We start from the raw sequence: 19,445 nt of genomic DNA, 5'->3' as shown, positions 1-19,445 counted from the left end.
CTTTGGCGGTGATTACAGCTACAAGTCTTCTTGGTTATGATGCTACAAGCTTGGCACACCTGTATTTGGGGAGTTTCTCCTATTCTCTGCAGACCCTCTCAAGCTCTGTCAGGTTGGATGGGGAGCATCACTGCACAGATATTTTCAGGTCTCCTGAGATGCTCGATCAGGTTCAAGTCTGGGCTCTGGCTGGGCCACTCATGGACATTCAAAGACTTGTCCCGAAGCCACTCCTGCGTTGTCTTGGCTGAGTGCTTAGGGTCGTTGTCCTGTTGGAACGTGAACCTTCGCCCCAGTCTGAGGTCCTGAGAACTCTGTGGCAGGTTTGCATGAAGGATCTCTCTCTACTTTGCTGTACTTTGTTCATCTTTCTCTCGAGCCTAACTAGTCTCCCAGTCCCTCCAACTGAAAAACATCCCCACAGCATGATGCTGCCACCACTATGCTTCACTGTAGGGATGGTTCCAAGTTTCTTCCAGACGTGACACTTGGCATTCAGGCAAAAGAGTTGGTTTCATCAGACCAGATAATCTTGTTTTTCATGGTCTGAGAGTCCTTTAGGTGCCTTTTTGCAAACTCCAAGCAGGCTGTTATGTGCCTTTTTACTGAGGATTGGCTTCCTTTTGGCCACTCTACTATAAATGCCTGATTGGTGGAGTGCTGCAGAGATGGTTGTCCTTCCCATCTCCACAGAGGAATTCTGGAGCTCTGTCAGAGTGACCATCGGGTTATTGGTCACCTCCCTGACTAAAGCCCTTATCCCCCGATTGCTCAGTTTGGCCAGGCGGTCAGCTCTAGGAAGAGTCTCTTGGTTAATTCCAAACTTCTTCCATTTAAGAATGATGGAGGCCACTGTTCTTGGGGATTTTCAATGCTGCAGACATTTTTTGGTACCCTTCTGCATATCTGTGCCTCAACACAATAATGTCTCGGAGTTCTACAGACAATTCCTTCGACCTCATGGCTTGGTTTTTGCTCTGACATGCACTGTCAACTGTGGGACCTCATATAGACAGGTGTGTGCCTTTCCAAATAATGTCCAATCAATTGAATTTACTCCAATCAAGTTGTAGAAACAGCTCAAGGATGATAAAAGGAAACAGGATGCACCAGAGCTCAATTTCAAATCTCATAGCAAAGCGTCTGAATACTTTTGTAAATAAGGTATTTCTGTTTTTAAGTTTTTGTAAATTTGCAAAAATGTCTAAACCTGTTTTGCTTTGACATGATTGTGTGTAGATTGATGAGGGAAAAATGCATTTAATCCATTTTAGAATAAGGCTGTAATGTAAGTAAATGTGAAGGGGTCTGAATACTTTCAGAATGCACTATATGTCATATTGGGTTAGAGGATATGTTTTACATGCTATCTTCCCTATCTGCCCTACTTACCTGCTTCTGTTTTCATGCCTGACCATCAGCCAAGTATTTGCACGTTATCCTGATATTATGTACTCCGTGTTGGGGAAGCTACTTTGAACAGATCAACCTGTAGTTACATGTTAAACTAATATGAAATGTATCCAATTAATCACAACAAAATTCAAGTGAGAATTTGGGCGGTCCGATGCTGAAAAAGAAAGATGATTGCCTATTTCACCCATATTTTATTTTTGGAAAAGAGTAGTAGAATGTAGTTCCAGTAGTTAGCCACACCATTAAATGGCAAAAAAGTAATTCGCTACTGAAAACACTACCTTGATTTCAATTTAGTTCAACTACCACCAAGCTACTGCAAAAATGTTGTTAAATCACTAGTTGAACTACATGTACAGTACTTCACTACTCCCCAACACTGCAAGTACTGTAACTTCAAATTGATATTAAGAGTTATGGAGGATGTTACATGCAATAGTACATCTGGTTAACCTCTGATCATGCAGTTGTGCGTCCTTTGAAAATGTGCCTACCTCTGAAGAAGTTTGAATGCCACTTTAAAAAGCAAACCATTTTACCTTGTGTTAAATCTGCCAAGTTTACACCCCCTTATTCTGAACCCTGTCTTCAGCTTTACTTCCTTTTCAGTCCTTGTCCAATATGCCTTTTATTTTGGTTCTGTATCCTCTTTGTGTTTTAATTGTATATGCATTTGATTTGTGAATCAGCTATACATAATCTTATGTTTGAATGTGGGTGAAATGTGGGTGAACTTGATCAAATTTGTACAAAAGCAGACTATTAAAAACTATGTAAACGATTGTGATGATTCTTGTCTTGTTGGTAGGGAAAATACATATGGTGCAAGTTTAGTACTTTGTAAATCTGTAATAAATGTGTTTGAACAGCAATATGTGGCTTTTTAGGAAGGGTCTAGATACAATAGTTTAATCTTTAAACTGTGCAGTGGTTGTTTAAATTTACTCAAACTTGTCAATGCCATGACGATGACTGGTCTAAAGCCGCTTGGGGAAAAATCGATTTGATTGGTCATCCAACTCCGGAACTCTGCGTCTTTCTAGAGCTCCGACTTTCTGACTTAAAGATCACCGACGTCATGATTTGACATATTTTTTCGAGTTCCCAGTTGTTTTTCACTCGGCATTAGGGATACAGTGCAGTTATCAACATAAACTCAGATAACCTTTCTATTTTTACGGAATATTCTGCACAACCCATTTCTCTAAGATTTAACTCCGCATCAATGTAACTCTGCGCCACTCAAGGCAGTCTTTTTTTTAAAAAATAAATAATTTTTAATTTTTTTTAATTTTTTTTTATTAACAACAAATCAATACATAAAGCACATGAGAGAACACAAGCATACATAGATTACAAACAATGGACAATCACGCTAGGGGGTACAATATCACATTACAATTACACAAGGACCTTAAGGGACATGCATATACTTACAATTCTAACAGCTTTTTTGTTAGTAGAGCATTTAACCGTCTTAAAATACAGTTCAATTTCTTTTTGTAGGGTACGAAAATGTGTTTTTCTGTTTGTAAATTTACATTTGTGTATATGAAATTTGGCCAAAAGAATAATGAAATTAATTACATAAAAATGATTCCGCTTATTTCTATTGTATGTAAAGAATCCAAACAGTACATCTCTCCACAATAGTGTAAAATCTTCATAAATTCATTCAGTCCTTTTAGCTGTCTCGAGAGCAGTCTACATTGAATTTTCAACAAATTTCAATGAATCGATTGGTGGATGCTTAGAATTTGGCCAATGACCTCGACCGTACAGTATTATTTTGACCAATCAGAGCTTTACAGTGAGTGATTTTGCCACGCCCTGATTCGTCAACCAGTAGTTTTGACAGAGGAGGAACACAGGAAAGGGGTTGCGTGTTGCAAGACAGACAACATTGAGACAAAACTAGCTAGCTATGTTGTGATTGTGCTTTTATAAGTACAGTTCTTGGTTAAAGTCGTTTTTGTTCAATATGAAGATATTTAATTGAGAGTTTTTCGGGAATCCATACTTGTTCGAACACTTCAAAAATGACAAGTAGCAGAAAAAGTGCGAAAAATGTAGGTAGCTAAGCAGTTTACTCTCAACTAGACTTTTACAAAAACAAATGTTCCAGCTAACTTTTTTGGGAAAGTTACCAACTTGCTTTCTTATGTCACATTTATATACTTGAGCAAGCCAACGAAAGTACTTTCCGGTAACTTGAGTTTTATTCAAGACTACTTTGTATTTTTGGCAAGTTTTTCAACTGGAAGAGTTGCACTGTGGCAATCAACATCATGTCGACAGCATCATCAGCAACCAATTCAACCCAACAGCAGCAAAAGAGGGTCAAGCGCAGCGGTGACGGCTCTCCAACCATCTCTCCAGCCGGCTGCAGCAACTGCAACACCACCACGATCCGGCTGCAGCCTATTCGTGCCACTGTGCCGTACCAGCTCTTGCGTGGAAGTCAACACAGCCCAACCCGCTCCTGCTCCTCTTCATTCACAATCGCGAGCAATACAGTACCGACATCGACGTCCGGTTGCAACAGTCCTGGCAGTCCGACGCAGCTGCTACACGCGAATCCGGGTGGAAACGGCTCGGTGGAGGGCAGGCTGGTCGCAAGGCAAAGACGATCGCCGCCGGACAGCAAGGGCTCACCGGAGCAGTGTCCAAACTCGCCTGTTTTCAAAGGTGCAGTAGTACCCGCTTGTCCATCATTTATTGCTTCCAAAGCGAAATATGCAATATGTTGCTATAACTAGCAAGCTAATTGGGTCAGATCGGGGGTCTCTGCTAGACGCATCAGTATCACTAGCACGCAAACATTATTTTGCTCAACATTGTGTGTTTATAAGCCTATCCAGAAATAGTAACTAACATACCTTACTAACCCTGAAAATGATGTAATTGATTGCGTATTTCGTATGAATGATTATGGGCCCAGTAGCAAAATGTTGTCATGTTCAAATAATGAATTGGCATCGAGGGGATACTTCGAAAGCAGACATGCATATTAACTGTTGTTTAACGTTCAAACAATTGCTTTGGGCTTTCGATGTATGGTCTCGGTGGCTATTATATTATTATGGTGATGATGCAGTTACTGTACCCCCAGGACAGCGCGCGCCAGTTAAGCTAAATACGGGTTACATTTCTAGAATACTGGCAACGGCAACCACATATTGGACATGTTAAAATGATTAACTAAATACCAATCATGATTAGTGTGTCATAAGTCATTTATTTAGGTATCTTGTCAAGTGTACGCTTGTTTGCCGGTGCTAAGGAATGGAAAGAATGACGTAGTCGAGGGAAGGTCGTTCGCTTATGACAACACTGAGGCCTAGCAGGGGCGAGTGCATTTCGAGTCGTAAACACGATAATTATATTGCAAGTGCTGCTCCTGCTCGTTGCAAATACTTTTTTCTAAAGCTGCACTGTTATTCGACACCTTACAGGAGAGTGCAATGTACTATATTTGACAGATAAATACATCCATCTAAGAGGTGAAATGCTATTTTGGAGTGCTATTCTTTACCAGCACTTATGATTGCATGGATTCTAGAAGAGGTAGAGACAGGGTATTCCAATGCATTTCTCTAGCTACCAGGTCTCTATTCACCCTCTTTCAAAATAGGAGACCCAAATATGACTACAGTACCCAGGTGTGCTATGCAAATTCTGCAGGTCTAGTAGTACTGTCTGCTGGTAGTACTACTGCTTTGACAATGGGATACCATGACCCAGACCCCCTAGAAAGCCTTGACCCGTGACCTTACTCTGTGTCAAGCCAGAGATGATGAATGCAATATGGAGATGTTCTGCACATTTTAGGTGCAGGGCATTGGACAGTTGGCCCTATGACTTGGGTTGAATCCCATTCTGCATTGCAGCGCACAGAATGTAAAAGCCCCCCAAAATGAGCCGTCTTATCATACAATCTCATAGAAAGCATATGATATTCTAAAGGCTAGATTTCTCAGATGCAACTGTTTAGGATAGGTGTTCCATGTAACTGTGCAGCATGCACTATTCTGTGCATAAATGTTGTTTGTTTGATAATGGGTGACAGACAGGTCTGTTAGGAGACAGGCTATTCATTCCTTCCTGCTCACACTCTGGTTGGTTTGGAGCTGCTGAAAGTGTTCAGGCCATGGTGACATATTCTGACGTTCCATCACATTACCTTTTAAAGTGGCAATATGTAACTTTTTGACTGACCAAATTCATATAGAAATGTGAGTTATTTAACTATCATTCTACTTGAAAGCAAGTCTAAGAAGCAGTAGATCTGTTCTATGTGTGTTATTTCTATGCCTCCCGCTAAGTTATGTTTTTGTGTCTGTTTTGTACATCAGCTTCAAACAGCTGAAACAACAATATTTTTGCTTATGGAAAATATACTTCACAGCTGTTTTAGATGGTACAATGATTTCCTACACTATACTAGCTTATTCTGTTACATAAACTGAAATTAAGCAAACTAGATGTTTACCAACCAGGAAATGGTGGAGCAATTACTGTATCGTGCAACTTTAAGCATGATGATGGTGATGTCATCTCTCAGAACCTTAGACTTGGTGAACCCCTGTAGAGTGATGGTCCCACAACAGTCTCATTCATTTTCATTCATCGTGACTCAAAAGGCCCTATTAACAAATCACCTTTAGCTGAAATCTAGCTTATATGAACCAGAAATAACAGGAAGGTGTTTATAACCATCTGTTTGAAGTTGGCTAACACTCTGTCAGTTCTCTGTTGGAGTAGAGACAGGCCTAACTCATTGCTACAGGGGCATTCTGTTGAGGCATTGATTTTGAGCGGGGGTGTTCTGCAGAGTACATCTGCTGCTTGCATTTCCATAGTATATTGAATCTGGGCTCATAACCCATTATGTATAGAACAATCAATACCTTGTACAAAAGGAGGATTCGTGAGACGAGAAGTGGCGAAGCTGTAAAGTTGTGCTGTTATGGTTACAGGTCTTTAAGCATATTGCTTGTAAAGCAGGCTTATAAAGGACTGCAGGCTGGGAGTGATTTAGAATACTGTGGCATGAATGGCTTTAATGGTGAAAATGGAACCGTTTTGTCCTGGGGGGGGGCAGATCATTTCCATATGTAACCTAGGCCTAAACCTGTGACATGTCCCCTCATGCCAAGTTATGAACAATGGGACAGTGAATATGTTTACGTAGGTGTTATCTAATCTAATATACGTTCCTTTTGACACTTGAAGTTATTAACTACAAGGGATTTCTTTTGAACTCTCTCCAGGTATAACTTCAGAGAGAGAGAGTGTTGTAAACTACACTGAAAAGTGTGTGTGTGATGCATCAGTTAATTAGCCAGTCCACTATGCTCTCGTGAAGCTGTAAAACAAAGTCAAGGCAGCTTCCGGTAATAAGCTTGGCATTAAAGGAACACAACACCACAACAACCATCTACTTCCTGATGAAAGTATCCATACTGCAAATCTGTGAGCTACGTCCTATATTAAGCTAGTGCACTACTTTTGACCAGAGCCACAGGCTTCCAAAATGGCACCTAGTGCACTACTTTTGGACAGCTCTATAGGAATCTGTCATGTAAAGAGACTGTCCTGCTAGTGACATTCCTTGTGTGACCCTGTGCTGAACTGTCAGCCACACTTAATGAGAGAGCTATTATGACTGATTAATAGGTGACCTCATCACCTTGAACAGTGAACACAACCGGCCTCTCTTCCAAACTCCAATATTTGATCTTGCCTTTAAATAGTAAGGGGTTGAATGAATGAGTTAGTTGTGCAGATGGAGAGGGATTGTGTATCTTGTGTGAATGCTGTGCATTCAAACTCTGGCAACACAAAGACCGCGGGTTAAATCCCTGCAGGGATCACTTGCACACACTCAAAATATATTCACACACTACTGCAGGTGGCTTTGGATAACAGTCTGCTAAGTGTCATGTATTATATTATTATTAAACCCTTCGTAAATCTTTCAACGCTGTTCGGCTGCACAGTGAGAGTGATTTCATTTACACCATTATTTAAGAACTATAATTTTGAATCATCCCATACTTTTCTGTCACAACTGTCAAATAAGTGTCCCCTAGCCTTCTCCATCAAAGCTAAGCCTACATCTTGGCTAGAGATGCTTGTATCTGCGACCAGACACAAATGTTAGGCTATTTCAACTTATTCTTTCCATTGTTTACGTTTTGACATTTTGGTCTGGCTGGGAATCATTGAAATTGCCAGAAAGCATATACACCCAGGGCATTGTTCCAAAGTGGGAATATGTGTTTTTCTTTATATTTTGAGGGCATGATGATGGGCGCTCTCAATGTAGAGGCAGGAAGTTCTGTTTCCAAAATAGTAGTTTAGCTGAAGTTCTTAATCAGAGCCACCGATTTTATAGTTTGTTTGTATGTATTGGCCAGAGATCGGCAATCATTTCCAAGTATCATCAAAACATTATTTCAAAAGTTATCTTGGCCAGTTTCATTGAATCATTCAATGTTTAGATTAGTTGTTGTTTTAGTCACATTATGTTAGTGGTCACATAATGTGAACCTGTGAATGGTCATGCTGTAGTCAATATGCTATAGAAATGGAGGCCATAACCATATTAGGGTTATTAAATGACCTGGTTATTGCATGGTTTAGCTGTTGTTTCCGTCACATATGTAACCTAGGCCTAAACCTGTGACATGTTCCTGTTAGGATAGGTGTTCCATATGTAACCTAGGCCTAAACCTTTGACATGTTCCTGTTAGGATAGGTGTTCCATATGTAACCTGTGACATGTTCCTGTTAGGATAGGTGTTCCATATGTAACCTAGGCCTAAACCTGTGACATGTTCCTGTTAGGATAGGTGTTCCATATGTAAGGTGTTCCATCAAACATTGTTCTGGTGTGATGTGGGAGAGTTTCTCTGTCAGTCAACACCGTTCCTTTCTCTGTTTGTTCCCCTGGTAATTGCCATCGATCACCTTCATCTAAATCATTTTGTGTGTATTTGATACATAGTTGGTCCATGCCTCACCATTGTTCAGCAGCTTAGAGTTAACTGGAAGGTTGCACTGTGCATTTATGTGTGTGTCAGGCTATGGTATGGAAATTTGTGTTAGCATGTGGCCTGGGGAGAAAGTATGTTGGGCTTAGAACAGTCTTTGTAACTGTCATGGCTTCATTAGTTGTAGGCCCCGATTAGCACTGTATTTTATTTTAAATGATTACTTATAGTAGGCCTATTTTATATAGTATTGTGTTCTACATTTTCCAGCACTGTTTAACTATTATTTTTAAAACTGACTGCAGGTTGGCCAAGCATGGGAACCAAACAGATTTGACTACGTTTCTTTCGTGAGAGCAGCATTCAGTCTGGTTGGCTCTCTTTCCTTCATTAAATTCTCTACTTCTAGGCCAAACCTTGTGAAACCTGACTGGAACCGTTGGGCTTTATTTTGATAAGATCCCCTGAAGAGTTCAGCTTATATGTTTAGTCTTTATCTGACTAGTGCCATTGGTTTTCTAACCTTCCGCGTGACAGCGTGTCACACTGTCTAGCTTTGAAGGACATTTGCATATATATATCCATTTCTTTACAGCCCCCCTCCCCCTTGTGCGTTAGGGATTTACCTACCGTTTTATCAGATATTATCAAACTCCTGTTTGATTTTCTCGTTCCTTAATGTTGATATTAATGCTTGTATTGCCAACTATAACAAAATACAGGAAGTGTTTTAGACAACATGTATCTGTGACAGATGTTTTCAGCTCTCTAGGCTCTAGGTTCTCTCTGGTAACATGTCTAAGTTCTGTATAGCGTTTTCTTCCCTATACCATGTCATTTTTTGGAAAAGGTCAAACCTTGCTCTGAGCTGGACTGAAAGAACTCTCCTAAGGTTGTTGGTGCAGTTTGTTAGTCATTGACTGCCTACGTAACGCAAAGGCCTAGGCATGAGGAGGCACATACAAACTCATGTTTACACTAGAGGTCGACCGATTATGATTTTTCAATACCGATTTATTGGAGGGCCAAAAAGGCCGAATTTTTTACAATGTATTTTTATTTATTTGTAATAATGACAATTACAACAATACTGAATTAACACTTATTTTAACTTAATATAATACATCAATAAAATCAATTTAGCCTCAAATAAATAATGAAACCTGTTCAATTTGGTTTAAATAATGAAAAACACAGTGTTGAAGAAGAACATGAGAACATATGAAAGCTGGTGGTTCCTTTTAACATGAGTCTTCAATATTCCCAGGTAAGAAGTTTTAGTTTGTAGTTATTATAGGACTATTTCTCTCTATACCATTTGTATTTCATATACCTTTGACTATTGGATGTTCTAATAGGCACTTTAGTATTGCCAGTGTAACAGTATAGCTTCCGTCCCTCTCCTCGCTCCTACCTGGGCTCGAACCAGCGTTACCCATTCAGAGCAAGGGGAATAACTACTCCAAGTCTCAGAGCGAGTGACTTTTGAAACGCTATTAGCACGCACCCCGCTAACTAGCTAGCCATTTCATATCGGTTACACCAGCCTAATCTCGGGAGTTGATGGGCTTGAAGTCATAAACAGGGCTGTGCTTGAAGCACAGGGAATAACTGCTGGCAAAATGCACGAAAGTGCTGTTTGAATGAATGCTTACGAGCCTGCTGGTGCCTACCATTGCTCAGTCAGACTGCTCTAACAAGTCATAGACTTAATTATAATATAATAACACACACAAATATGAGCCTTAGGTCATTAATATGGTCAAATCCGGAAACTCATCTCGAAAGACGTTTATTTTTTCAGTGAAATACGTAACTGTTCCGTATTTTATCTAACGGGTGGCATCCATAAGTCTAAATATTCCTGTTACATTGCACAACCTTCAATGTTATGTAAAAATTACATAAAATTCTGGCAAATTAGGCAGCCAAAACTGTTGCATAAACCCTGACTCTGCGTGCAATTAACACAAGAGAAGTGACACAATTTCACCTGGTTAATATTGCCTGCTAACCTGGATTTCTTTCAGCTAAATATGCAGGTTTAAAAAGATATACTTGTGTATTGATTTTAAGAAAGGCATTGATGTTTATTGTTAGGTACACATTGGAGCAACGACAGTCCTTTTTCAGTCCTTTTTCGCACCGCATCGGTTATATGCAACGCAGGACACGCTAGATAACTACACATGGTTGATGATATTACTAGCTTAACTAGTGATTATGATTGATTGTTTTCTACAAGATAAGTTTAATGGTAGCTAGCAACTTACCTTGACTTACTGCATTCGCGTAACAGGCAGGCTCCTCGTGGAGTGCAATGAGAGGCAGGTGGTTAGAGCTTTGGACTAGTTAACTGTAAGGTTGCAAGATTGAATCCCCCGAGCTGACAAGGTAAAAATCTATCATTCTGCCCCTGAACAAGGCAGTTAACCCACTGTTCCTAGGCCTTCATTGAAAATAAGAACATGTTCTTAACTGACTTGCCCAGTTAAATAAAGATTAAATAAAGGTATATAAAATAATTGGCCAATTGTTATGAAAACTTGAAATCGGCCTTAATTAATCGTCCATTCCGATTAATCGGTCGACCCCTAGTTTACACACACATACACACACACAAAGTGGAAACAACATCGTTGTCATCACCATCGTTGCATGTGCTGCATTGACCATGCAGACTGAACGCAAGTGTCTCGTGGTCAAGAAACAACAAATGCGCTCCTTGAGTGACGGGGTGGGACGAGGTCTGTGTGGAAAGCGGCATGGAGAGAGAGCAGAGAGGGATGACTCAAGTAGGGGAGTAAACTATACAAATGGATGTTACACACGGCATATCACATTTAACAAACCGTTATAGAAGGTAAAGTAAAAACCCAAACCGGTTCCTGCATCAATACCGGTGTATATAGTAAAATACAGTATCCCACCCAGCCCTACTTACTAGGTCGTAGGAGAAGCCTGCACATCTCGGTGGAACACCTGATCCGTTTTGAGCCCAGACCTGTTCCACCTAGCCTCATCATGAGCAATAATCTCCTGTGTGTCACATCCTAGTGTAACTTATCTAACCATTACAGACACCGCCGCCTGAGGCTGTAGAGCTGGTGTGAGGAAGACCTACGCTCTTAGCACCCTTATTCTCTATCTAGAACCGGCTGTCCACATAGGAGAACCCTTTGAAGTAGTGTTGTCAAGATACCAACATTTTTGTAATGTTAGACAAGTTGTTTTCTTTGCTGTAAACATGCCTGTTGCACGCAGTACTCAGACTGCCCTGTGCTCGTATACCAGTGAGGAAATACACAATGTATCAAACTCTGCTCCAATGTATCAAATGTACAAAATGTAACAGAAGACTCATCAGGGACTGCATCTCCACTCACCATCACGGTTCAATTCTGATTTAAAAACTGATATAGGAATAGGTATGCATGAGGAGTGGATGGAGAGAAGCAGGTGAGGGATGGAGGAATAGGTGTACAGGAGGACTAGAAGGAGAGAAGCAGGTGAGTGATGGAGGAATAGATGTGCAGGAAGTGTATTCTGACTGGTTGCATCACTGCCTGGTACGGCAACTGTTCAGCCTCTGACCACAAGGCACTACAGAGGGTTGTGCGTACGGCCCAATACATCACTGGAGCTAAGCTTCCTGCCATCCAGGACCTCTATTCCAGGCGGTGTCAGAAGAAGGCCCTAAAAATTGTCAATGACCCCAGCCACCCTAGTTATAGACTGTTCTCTCTACTACCGCATGGCTAGCGGTACCGGAGCACAAAGTCAAGGACCAAAAGGCTTCTCAACAGTTTTTACCCCCAAGACATAAGACTCCTGAACAAGTAATCAAATGGCTACCTGGACAATTTGCATTGTGTGCCCTCAACCCCCAACCCCTCTTTTACACTGCTGCTACTCTCTGTTTATCATATATGCATAGTCACTTTAACTATACATTCATGTACATACTACCTCAATTAGCCCGACCAAACGGTGTCCCGCACATTGGCTACCCGGGCTATCTGCCTTGTGTCCTGCCAACCCTTCTTTTATGCTACTGCTACTCTTTGTTTATCATATATGCAAAGTCACTTTAACCATGTACATACTACCTCAATCAGCCTGACTAACCGGTGCCTGTATATAGCCTCTATACTGTTATTTTTCAGTCTTTTTACTGTTGTTTTTATTTCTTTACTTACCTATTGTTCACCTAATACCTTTTTTTATTTTTTTTTATTGCAATGTAAGTAAGCATTTCACTGTATGTATCCTGTTGTATTTGGCACACGTGACAAATAAACATTGATTTGAGTAGCAGATGAGAAGCATGTGAGTGATAGCCGGTAGTGGATACAGCTGGCTGATTACAGCTGCCACGTGATATGTGCATAAAAGTGAAGTGGACATTATTGGACCGGCACATGCAGTGCATTTGGAAAGTATTCAGACCCCTTCCCTATCTCCACATTTACTTACGTTACAGCCTTATTCTAAAATGGATTAAATGCAATTTTTCCCTCATCAATCTACACACAATACCCCATAATGAAAATGTATTAAAAAAAATGAGAAACACGTCTTAGTTACGTAAGTATCCAGGCCCGTTGCTATAAGCCTCAACATTTTGCTCCGGTGCATCCTGTTTGCATTGATCATCCTTGATTTGTTTCTACATCTTGATTGGAGTCAACCTGTGGTAAATTCTATTGACTGGACATTATTTGGAAAGGCACACACCTGTCTATATAAGGTCCCACAGTTGACAGTGGATGTCAGAGTGAAAACCAAGAACACAGTGGCCTCCATCATTCTTGAATTGAAGAAGTTTGGAATTAACCAAGACTCTTCCTAGAGCTGGCCAAACTGAGCAATCGGGGGATAAGGGCCTTGGTCAGGGAGGTGACCAAGAACCTGATGGTCACTCTGACAGAGCTCCAAGTTCCTCTGTGGAGATGGGAGAACCTTCCAGAAGAACAACCATCTTTGCAGCACTCCACCAATCAGGCCTTTATGGTAGAGTGGCCAAAAGGAAGCCACTCCTCAGTAAAAGGCACATGACTTTGCCTAAAGGCACCTAAAGGGCTCTCTGGTCTGATGAAACTGAAATTGAACGCTTTGGCCTGAATGCCAAGCATTCTGGAGGAAACCTGGCATCATCTCTACCGGGGCAGCATCATGCTGTGGGGAAGTTCAGAGGCAGGGACTGGGAGACTAGTCAAGATAGAGGGAAAGATGAATGGAGAAAAGTACAGAGGGATCCTTTGACGAAAACCTGCTCAGGACATCAGACTGTGGCACACAGCCAAGCAGGTGAAGCTTTGGGACACATCTCTGAATGTCCTTGAGTGGCCCAGCCGGAGCCTGGACTTGAACCTGATCGAACATCTCTGGAAAGAACTGAAAATTGCTGTGCAGCAATGCTCCCCATCCAACCTGACAAAGCTTGAGAGAATCTGCAGAGAAGAATGGGAGAGACTCCCCAAATACAGGTGTGCCAAGCTTGTAGCGTCATACCTAAAAAAAGACTTGAGGGAGGGTGTAATCGCTGCCAAAGGTGCTTTAACAAAGTTCTGAGTAAAGGGTCTGAATACTTATGTAAATGTGCTATTTCAGTTTTTTTTTTCTGTAAACCTGTTTTTTTCTTTGTCATTATGGGGTATTGTGTGTAGATTGAGGGAAAAACTTTTGAATCCATTTTTAGGATAAGGCTGTAATGTAACAAAAGGTCTGAATACTTTCTGAATGCACTGTACAAGCGATTAGTTGCTGTTTGTTAAAGAATTTAAGCATGTATAAACAACTGACTTCTTCATAAACATTTTATAAGAGGCGTCAGCTGGTTGTTTTAGATCTGAGAAATTTGGTTGTATCATATGAAACGGTACTACAGTATTCTAAGATTTGGGTATAATAAAAACTGACTTTGCACACGGCTGAGTGGAGTTTCAAAATATTGCATGTGATATGGGTCTCTTGCGAAATGGATATTACTTGTCAATATTGTGATTTTTGAATGTGAATTAGATACATTTTGCAGCCCTAGTCTTAAAATGCAACAATTCTAAAGCTTCCCAGTGCTTGTTGTGTTTAGTCTGAAAAAGACTTCAAGCCAGACATGCTGACTTAGCTTTCTGAGATGAAACGCAAGCAGCATCTTTCAAAAAGAGCTCAGCATATTATTTCTTCTTTCTTACTTCCTGTTCTTCTTCAGACCTCAGCTGTGTCAGGTCAGCAAAATGCTGCTTGACAGTGTGTCAGATCACAGCCAAGGCCTTATTGTTACTTCTCTCAGAATGTAGTAGTGTTTACCTGTAATCCAGTGGATTTGCCCCAGGTGACCCTGCCCAGTGCCTTTGTCAGTGGGCTTTGATCCCACTAAGGCCTACAGGGCTTGTCAATCACCTCAGGGGCAGTGTAAGGGGGCCCGCTGCCCTAAGTCCACCTAGTACACTCAAGGACACCACTGCTGTCCTAGGGTCTTTTGAAAAACGTCAAATGCTTCACTCAAATCCTGCGATCATAGCCATACATTGAGGTTTTGTAACACAGGAAAAAAATATCAACATTTACTCAATACTTCCTAGACTTCCTATGAGAGACTTCAGCATAGATCAAGTCCTCCATAAATCAGAGGTGTTACGGTACACAGCACAAGTCTGTTTCATTTCATACCGGAATGTTGTTCATAGAAACCTGGCCTGTTTGGTCAACTTTGCTAAATGCCTAATATATTAGCTAGCACCTTGTGAGTTGAAGCCTTTTGCTTTTGAAAATTCTAGCCCCATACAAGGCCACAGGGTTAGGAGGGTGTAAATATTGTTGTTTCTATCTCACGCGCGCACTCACACCAGAGAGTGTTGCTAGAACAAACACACAACCCTTGACCCAGATCCTTGGGTATGTGAGTTATTTTTATCAGGTTTTGCATCACAGTGAGGGAGGACAGGCTGGGCTGCTCCAAGGGTAACCAAGTCAACCTGCAGTCTCTGAAAACAACACCATGACGTCTGTCTGCATCCTCACATATTGCCTCTAGAAAAGAGATTGTGGGGATTGCTTCTGACAGTACAGAATGTGAAGGTGGATTGGCATAGTAATCTGATCAGTTGTTAATAGATTATAAGCACAAAGTATTGGACTTGGTCAGGCAGAGCCTTCTGAGAGCCTCCTCAATTAAAATGTCTCTCCCCCTCCCATTCCAGTAGAGCGGTCCAAACCCCAGCAGCAGGTGCGTAACTCAGGAGCCATCCGGCGGACTTCCTCCCTGGGTACCATCACCGGCCCCTATCTCACTGGCCAGTGGCCTCGCGACCACCATGTGCACTACCCCTCATGCATGAAAGATAAATCCACTCAGGTAGGTGTCCCCTTACTTCCTCTCTCCTATATTTCATGTGTTATTGGGTCCCCCCTGCTGAGATGAATGAATGTACACAATGCTTCGTGCATTAAAGAGAAATCCACTCCGGTTGGGGCCTCCTCACTTCCTGTCCCCCTACCCTTCATGTGTCACACTTTGTTCGGTCGTCCTAGAGAGATGAGTGCAAGTGACATTTATTCAACAAGAAAGGATGATATTCCAGCTAGAAGAAACTAGATGCATTTATGGCTCTGGTTTATTGACAGCTCTGGTTTATTGTTAGCTCTGGTTTATTGATAGCTCTGGTTTATTGACAGCTCTGGTTTATTGACAGCTCTGGTTTATTGACAGCTCTGGTTTATTGACAGCTCTGGTTTATTGACAGCTCTGGTTTATTGACAGCTCTGGTTTATTGACAGCTCTGGTTTATTGACAGCTCTGGTTTATTGACAGCTCTGGTTTATTGTTAGCTCTGGTTTATTGACAGCTCTGGTTTATTGACAGCTCTGGTTTATTGACAGCTCTGGTTTATTGTTAGCTCTGGTTTATGGTTAGCTCTGGTTTATTGACAGCTCTGGTTTATTGACAGCTCTGGTTTATTGTTAGCTCTGGTTTATTGACAGCTCTGGTTTATTGACAGCTCTGGTTTATTGACAGCTCTGGTTTATTGTTAGCTCTGGTTTATTGGTTAGCTCTGGTTTATTGATAGCTCTGGTTTATTGACAGCTCTGGTTTATTGTTAGCTCTGGTTTATTGTTAGCTCTGGTTTATTGACAGCTCTGGTTTATTGTTAGCTCTGGTTTATTGTTAGCTCTGGTTTATTGTTAGCTCTGGTTTATTGATAGCTCTGGTTTATTGACAGCTCTGGTTTATTGTTAGCTCTGGTTTATTGTTAGCTCTGGTTTATGGTTAGCTCTGGTTTATTGATGGCTCTGGTTAGCTCTGGTTTATTGATGGCTCTGGTTAGCTCTGGTTTATTGATAGCTCTGGTTTATTTTGCTCTGGTTTATTGACAGCTCTGGTTTATTGTTTGCTCTGGTTTATTGTTAGCTCTGGTTTATTGTTAGCTCTGGTTTATTGATGGCTCTGGTTTGCTCTGGTTTATTGATGGCTCTGGTTTTTGTCTGGTTTATTGTTGGCTCTGGTTTGCTCTGGTTTATTGTTGGCTCTGGTTTGCTCTGGTTTATTGTTGGCTCTGGTTAGCTCTGGTTTATTGATGGCTCTGGTTAGCTCTGGTTTATTGTTTATGGCTCTGGTTAGCTCTGGTTTATTGATGGCTCTGGTTAGCTCTGGTTTATTGATGGCTCTGGTTAGCTCTGGTTTATTGATGGCTCTGGTTAGCTCTGGTTTATTGATGGCTCTGGTTAGCTCTGGTTTATTGATGGCTCTGGTTAGCTCTGGTTTATTGATGGCTCTGGTTAGCTCTGGTTTATTGATGGCTCTGGTTAGCTCTGGTTTATTGATGGCTCTGGTTAGCTCTGGTTTATTGTTGGCTCTGGTTAGCTCTGGTTTATTGTTGGCTCTGGTTAGCTCTGGTTTATTGTTGGCTCTGGTTTATTGTTGGCTCTGGTTTATTGTTGGCTCTGGTTTAGCTCTGGTTTATTGTTGGCTCTGGTTTATTGTTAGCTCTGGTTTATTGTTGGCTCTGGTTAGCTCTGGTTTATTGTTGGCTCTGGTTTATTGTTAGCTCTGGTTTATTGTTAGGTTCTTGTTGGCTCTGGTTTATTGTTAGCTCTGGTTAGCTCTGGTTTATTGTTGGCTCTGGTTTATTGTTAGCTCTGGTTTATTGTTAGCTCTGGTTAGCTCTGGTTTATTGATGGCTCTGGTTTATTGTTAGCTCTGGTTTATTGTTAGCTCTGGTTAGCTCTGGTTTAATGTTAGCTCTGGTTTATTGTTAGCTCTGGTTTATTGTTAGCTCTGGTTAGCTCTGGTTTATTGATAGCTCTGTTAGCTCTGGTTTATGTTAGCTCTGGTTTATTGTTAGCTCTGGTTTATTGTTAGCTCTGGTTAGCTCTGGTTTATTGTTAGCTCTGGTTAGCTCTGGTTTATTGTTAGCTCTGGTTTATTGTTAGCTCTGGTTAGCTCTGGTTTATTGTTAGCTCTGGTTTATTGTTAGCTCTGGTTAGCTCTGGTTTATTGTTAGCTCTGGTTTATTGATAGCTCTGGTTTATTGATAGCTCTGGTTAGCTCTGGTTTATTGTTAGCTCTGGTTTATTGATAGCTCTGGTTAGCTCTGGTTTGCTGATCTGCAAAGCATGCTTGTTTTGCACCAGTATACTGAGGTGAAGGACAGGTACTAATTGTACGTATATTGTCACAGCAAAATAATCCTGCATCAACAGGATTCGAACATTTAGACCATAATGTTTCTTGATCTGTGGTTAGGCTATTAGCTGGCCGGAGAATTCTCAGCAACAAATGTGATCAAATGAAGTGGCTGAGTACTGCGCTGCATCACCGTAGGGAAGTGGGCTCTTTCAAGTTACTGGTGGCAATCCAGATTGTACACTACTCAGTCACTGATTCACTTACCCACACAGATATGAGTTAGCCTCTGCTGCCCTCTTTCACAGGTCTACACACCCTGTTTCCGCCAGTCACTTTGACGTTTACCACCTACGCAGCTGCGGGCCTGTCTAGCCTTGCAATAGATTAACCAGCCTGGCTCTCTGTATTAAATGCCTGCTTTTTGTATTGACCAAGTAGGCCCTAGGTATCATGGAAGCACAAAGGTGTCATTGTGGAGAACATGTGAGCTCCTGTCTGTCTGAGTGACACATGGCTTCTGCTTGTCAGATGAAGTCAACTGTTTGTACAGAGCCATGTTGCTGCCAGTCCAGCTGCGGCTGGAATTTTCCCTTCCTCCTCCATGTCTTTCTCCTCCTCCTGCTTTTCTTTCTCCTTCTTCCCCTCCTCACCCTTTCCTCGTTCTATTCTGTAATTCTCAGCCATTGGGTCTGTGAACTGGAATTTTTTCCATCCTCCCCCTCTTCTTCCTGGTCCTATTCTGTATAGTGCTGTGACCTGCAACACCCACACCATCCTTCCAGGTTATGACAGACATGCCCAAACACATAGCACTAAGATTATACCGAGAGCAATAAGTAGAAGTGTGTGGAAGATTGATTGTGCAGGTCTGGGTAGTGTACTGGGCCAGTTTCACTGACCTAGGTTAAACCTACTTCCCAACTGGACGAAAAGGCCTTTTAATGGACATTCTGCTTTCTACGTTGAACATGATTGTACAGTGTCAGCCCAATATTCTGGATCCCTCAAACTGGTTGTTAAAGGGGTAGATTTGGCCTTTAGTTTATCCTTTCTGCTCTGGGTCTAGTGCAGTCAGTGGTGGAAAAAGTAACCAATTCTCATACTTGAGTAAAATAAAATGAGTGAAAGTCACCCAGTAAAATGAGTCTGCTAGATCAGAAGCAGTAGGGATGACCAAGGATGTTCTGTTTATAAGCGTGTGAATTGGACCATTTTCCTGTCCTTCTAAGCATTCTAAATTGAATGAGTACTTTTGGGTGTTGGGGAAAATCTATGGAGTAAAAAGTAAATTATTGATATAAGGATTGTAGTAAAATAAAAATTGTCAAAAATATAAATAGTAAAATACTGATCGCCCCAACAACTACTGAAGTAGTACTTTAGTCGTTTTACTTAAGGACTTT

At 41.3% G+C, this 19,445-nt stretch overlaps 1 protein-coding gene across 4 annotated transcripts in view; it reads left to right on the top strand.

Annotated features, from left to right (window-relative positions):
* Window positions 1–3,269: 3,269 nt before the first annotated feature.
* LOC112264587 (glucocorticoid-induced transcript 1 protein) overlaps window positions 3,270–19,445 on the top strand; it is a 37,525-nt gene continuing 21,349 nt past the window's right edge. For 2 of the 4 annotated variants that reach the window (XM_024441297.2, XM_024441294.2), the window contains exons 1-2: window positions 3,271–4,104; window positions 15,617–15,771. In XM_024441297.2, the coding sequence (XP_024297065.1) occupies window positions 3,705–4,104; window positions 15,617–15,771 (555 nt within the window). In that variant the 5' untranslated portion in view covers window positions 3,271–3,704. Of the gene's footprint in view, window positions 4,105–15,616; window positions 15,772–19,445 lie in introns of all 4 variants that reach the window. The other 2 variants (XM_024441296.2, XM_024441295.2) reach the window with 2 other exon arrangements.

Source organism: Oncorhynchus tshawytscha, linkage group LG13 (assembly GCF_018296145.1).
Source record: "Oncorhynchus tshawytscha isolate Ot180627B linkage group LG13, Otsh_v2.0, whole genome shotgun sequence".
NCBI lineage: Eukaryota > Metazoa > Chordata > Actinopteri > Salmoniformes > Salmonidae > Oncorhynchus > Oncorhynchus tshawytscha.
The sequence above is the reverse complement of the archived record's forward strand: the minus strand, read 5'-3'. Positions and strand labels throughout refer to the sequence as shown.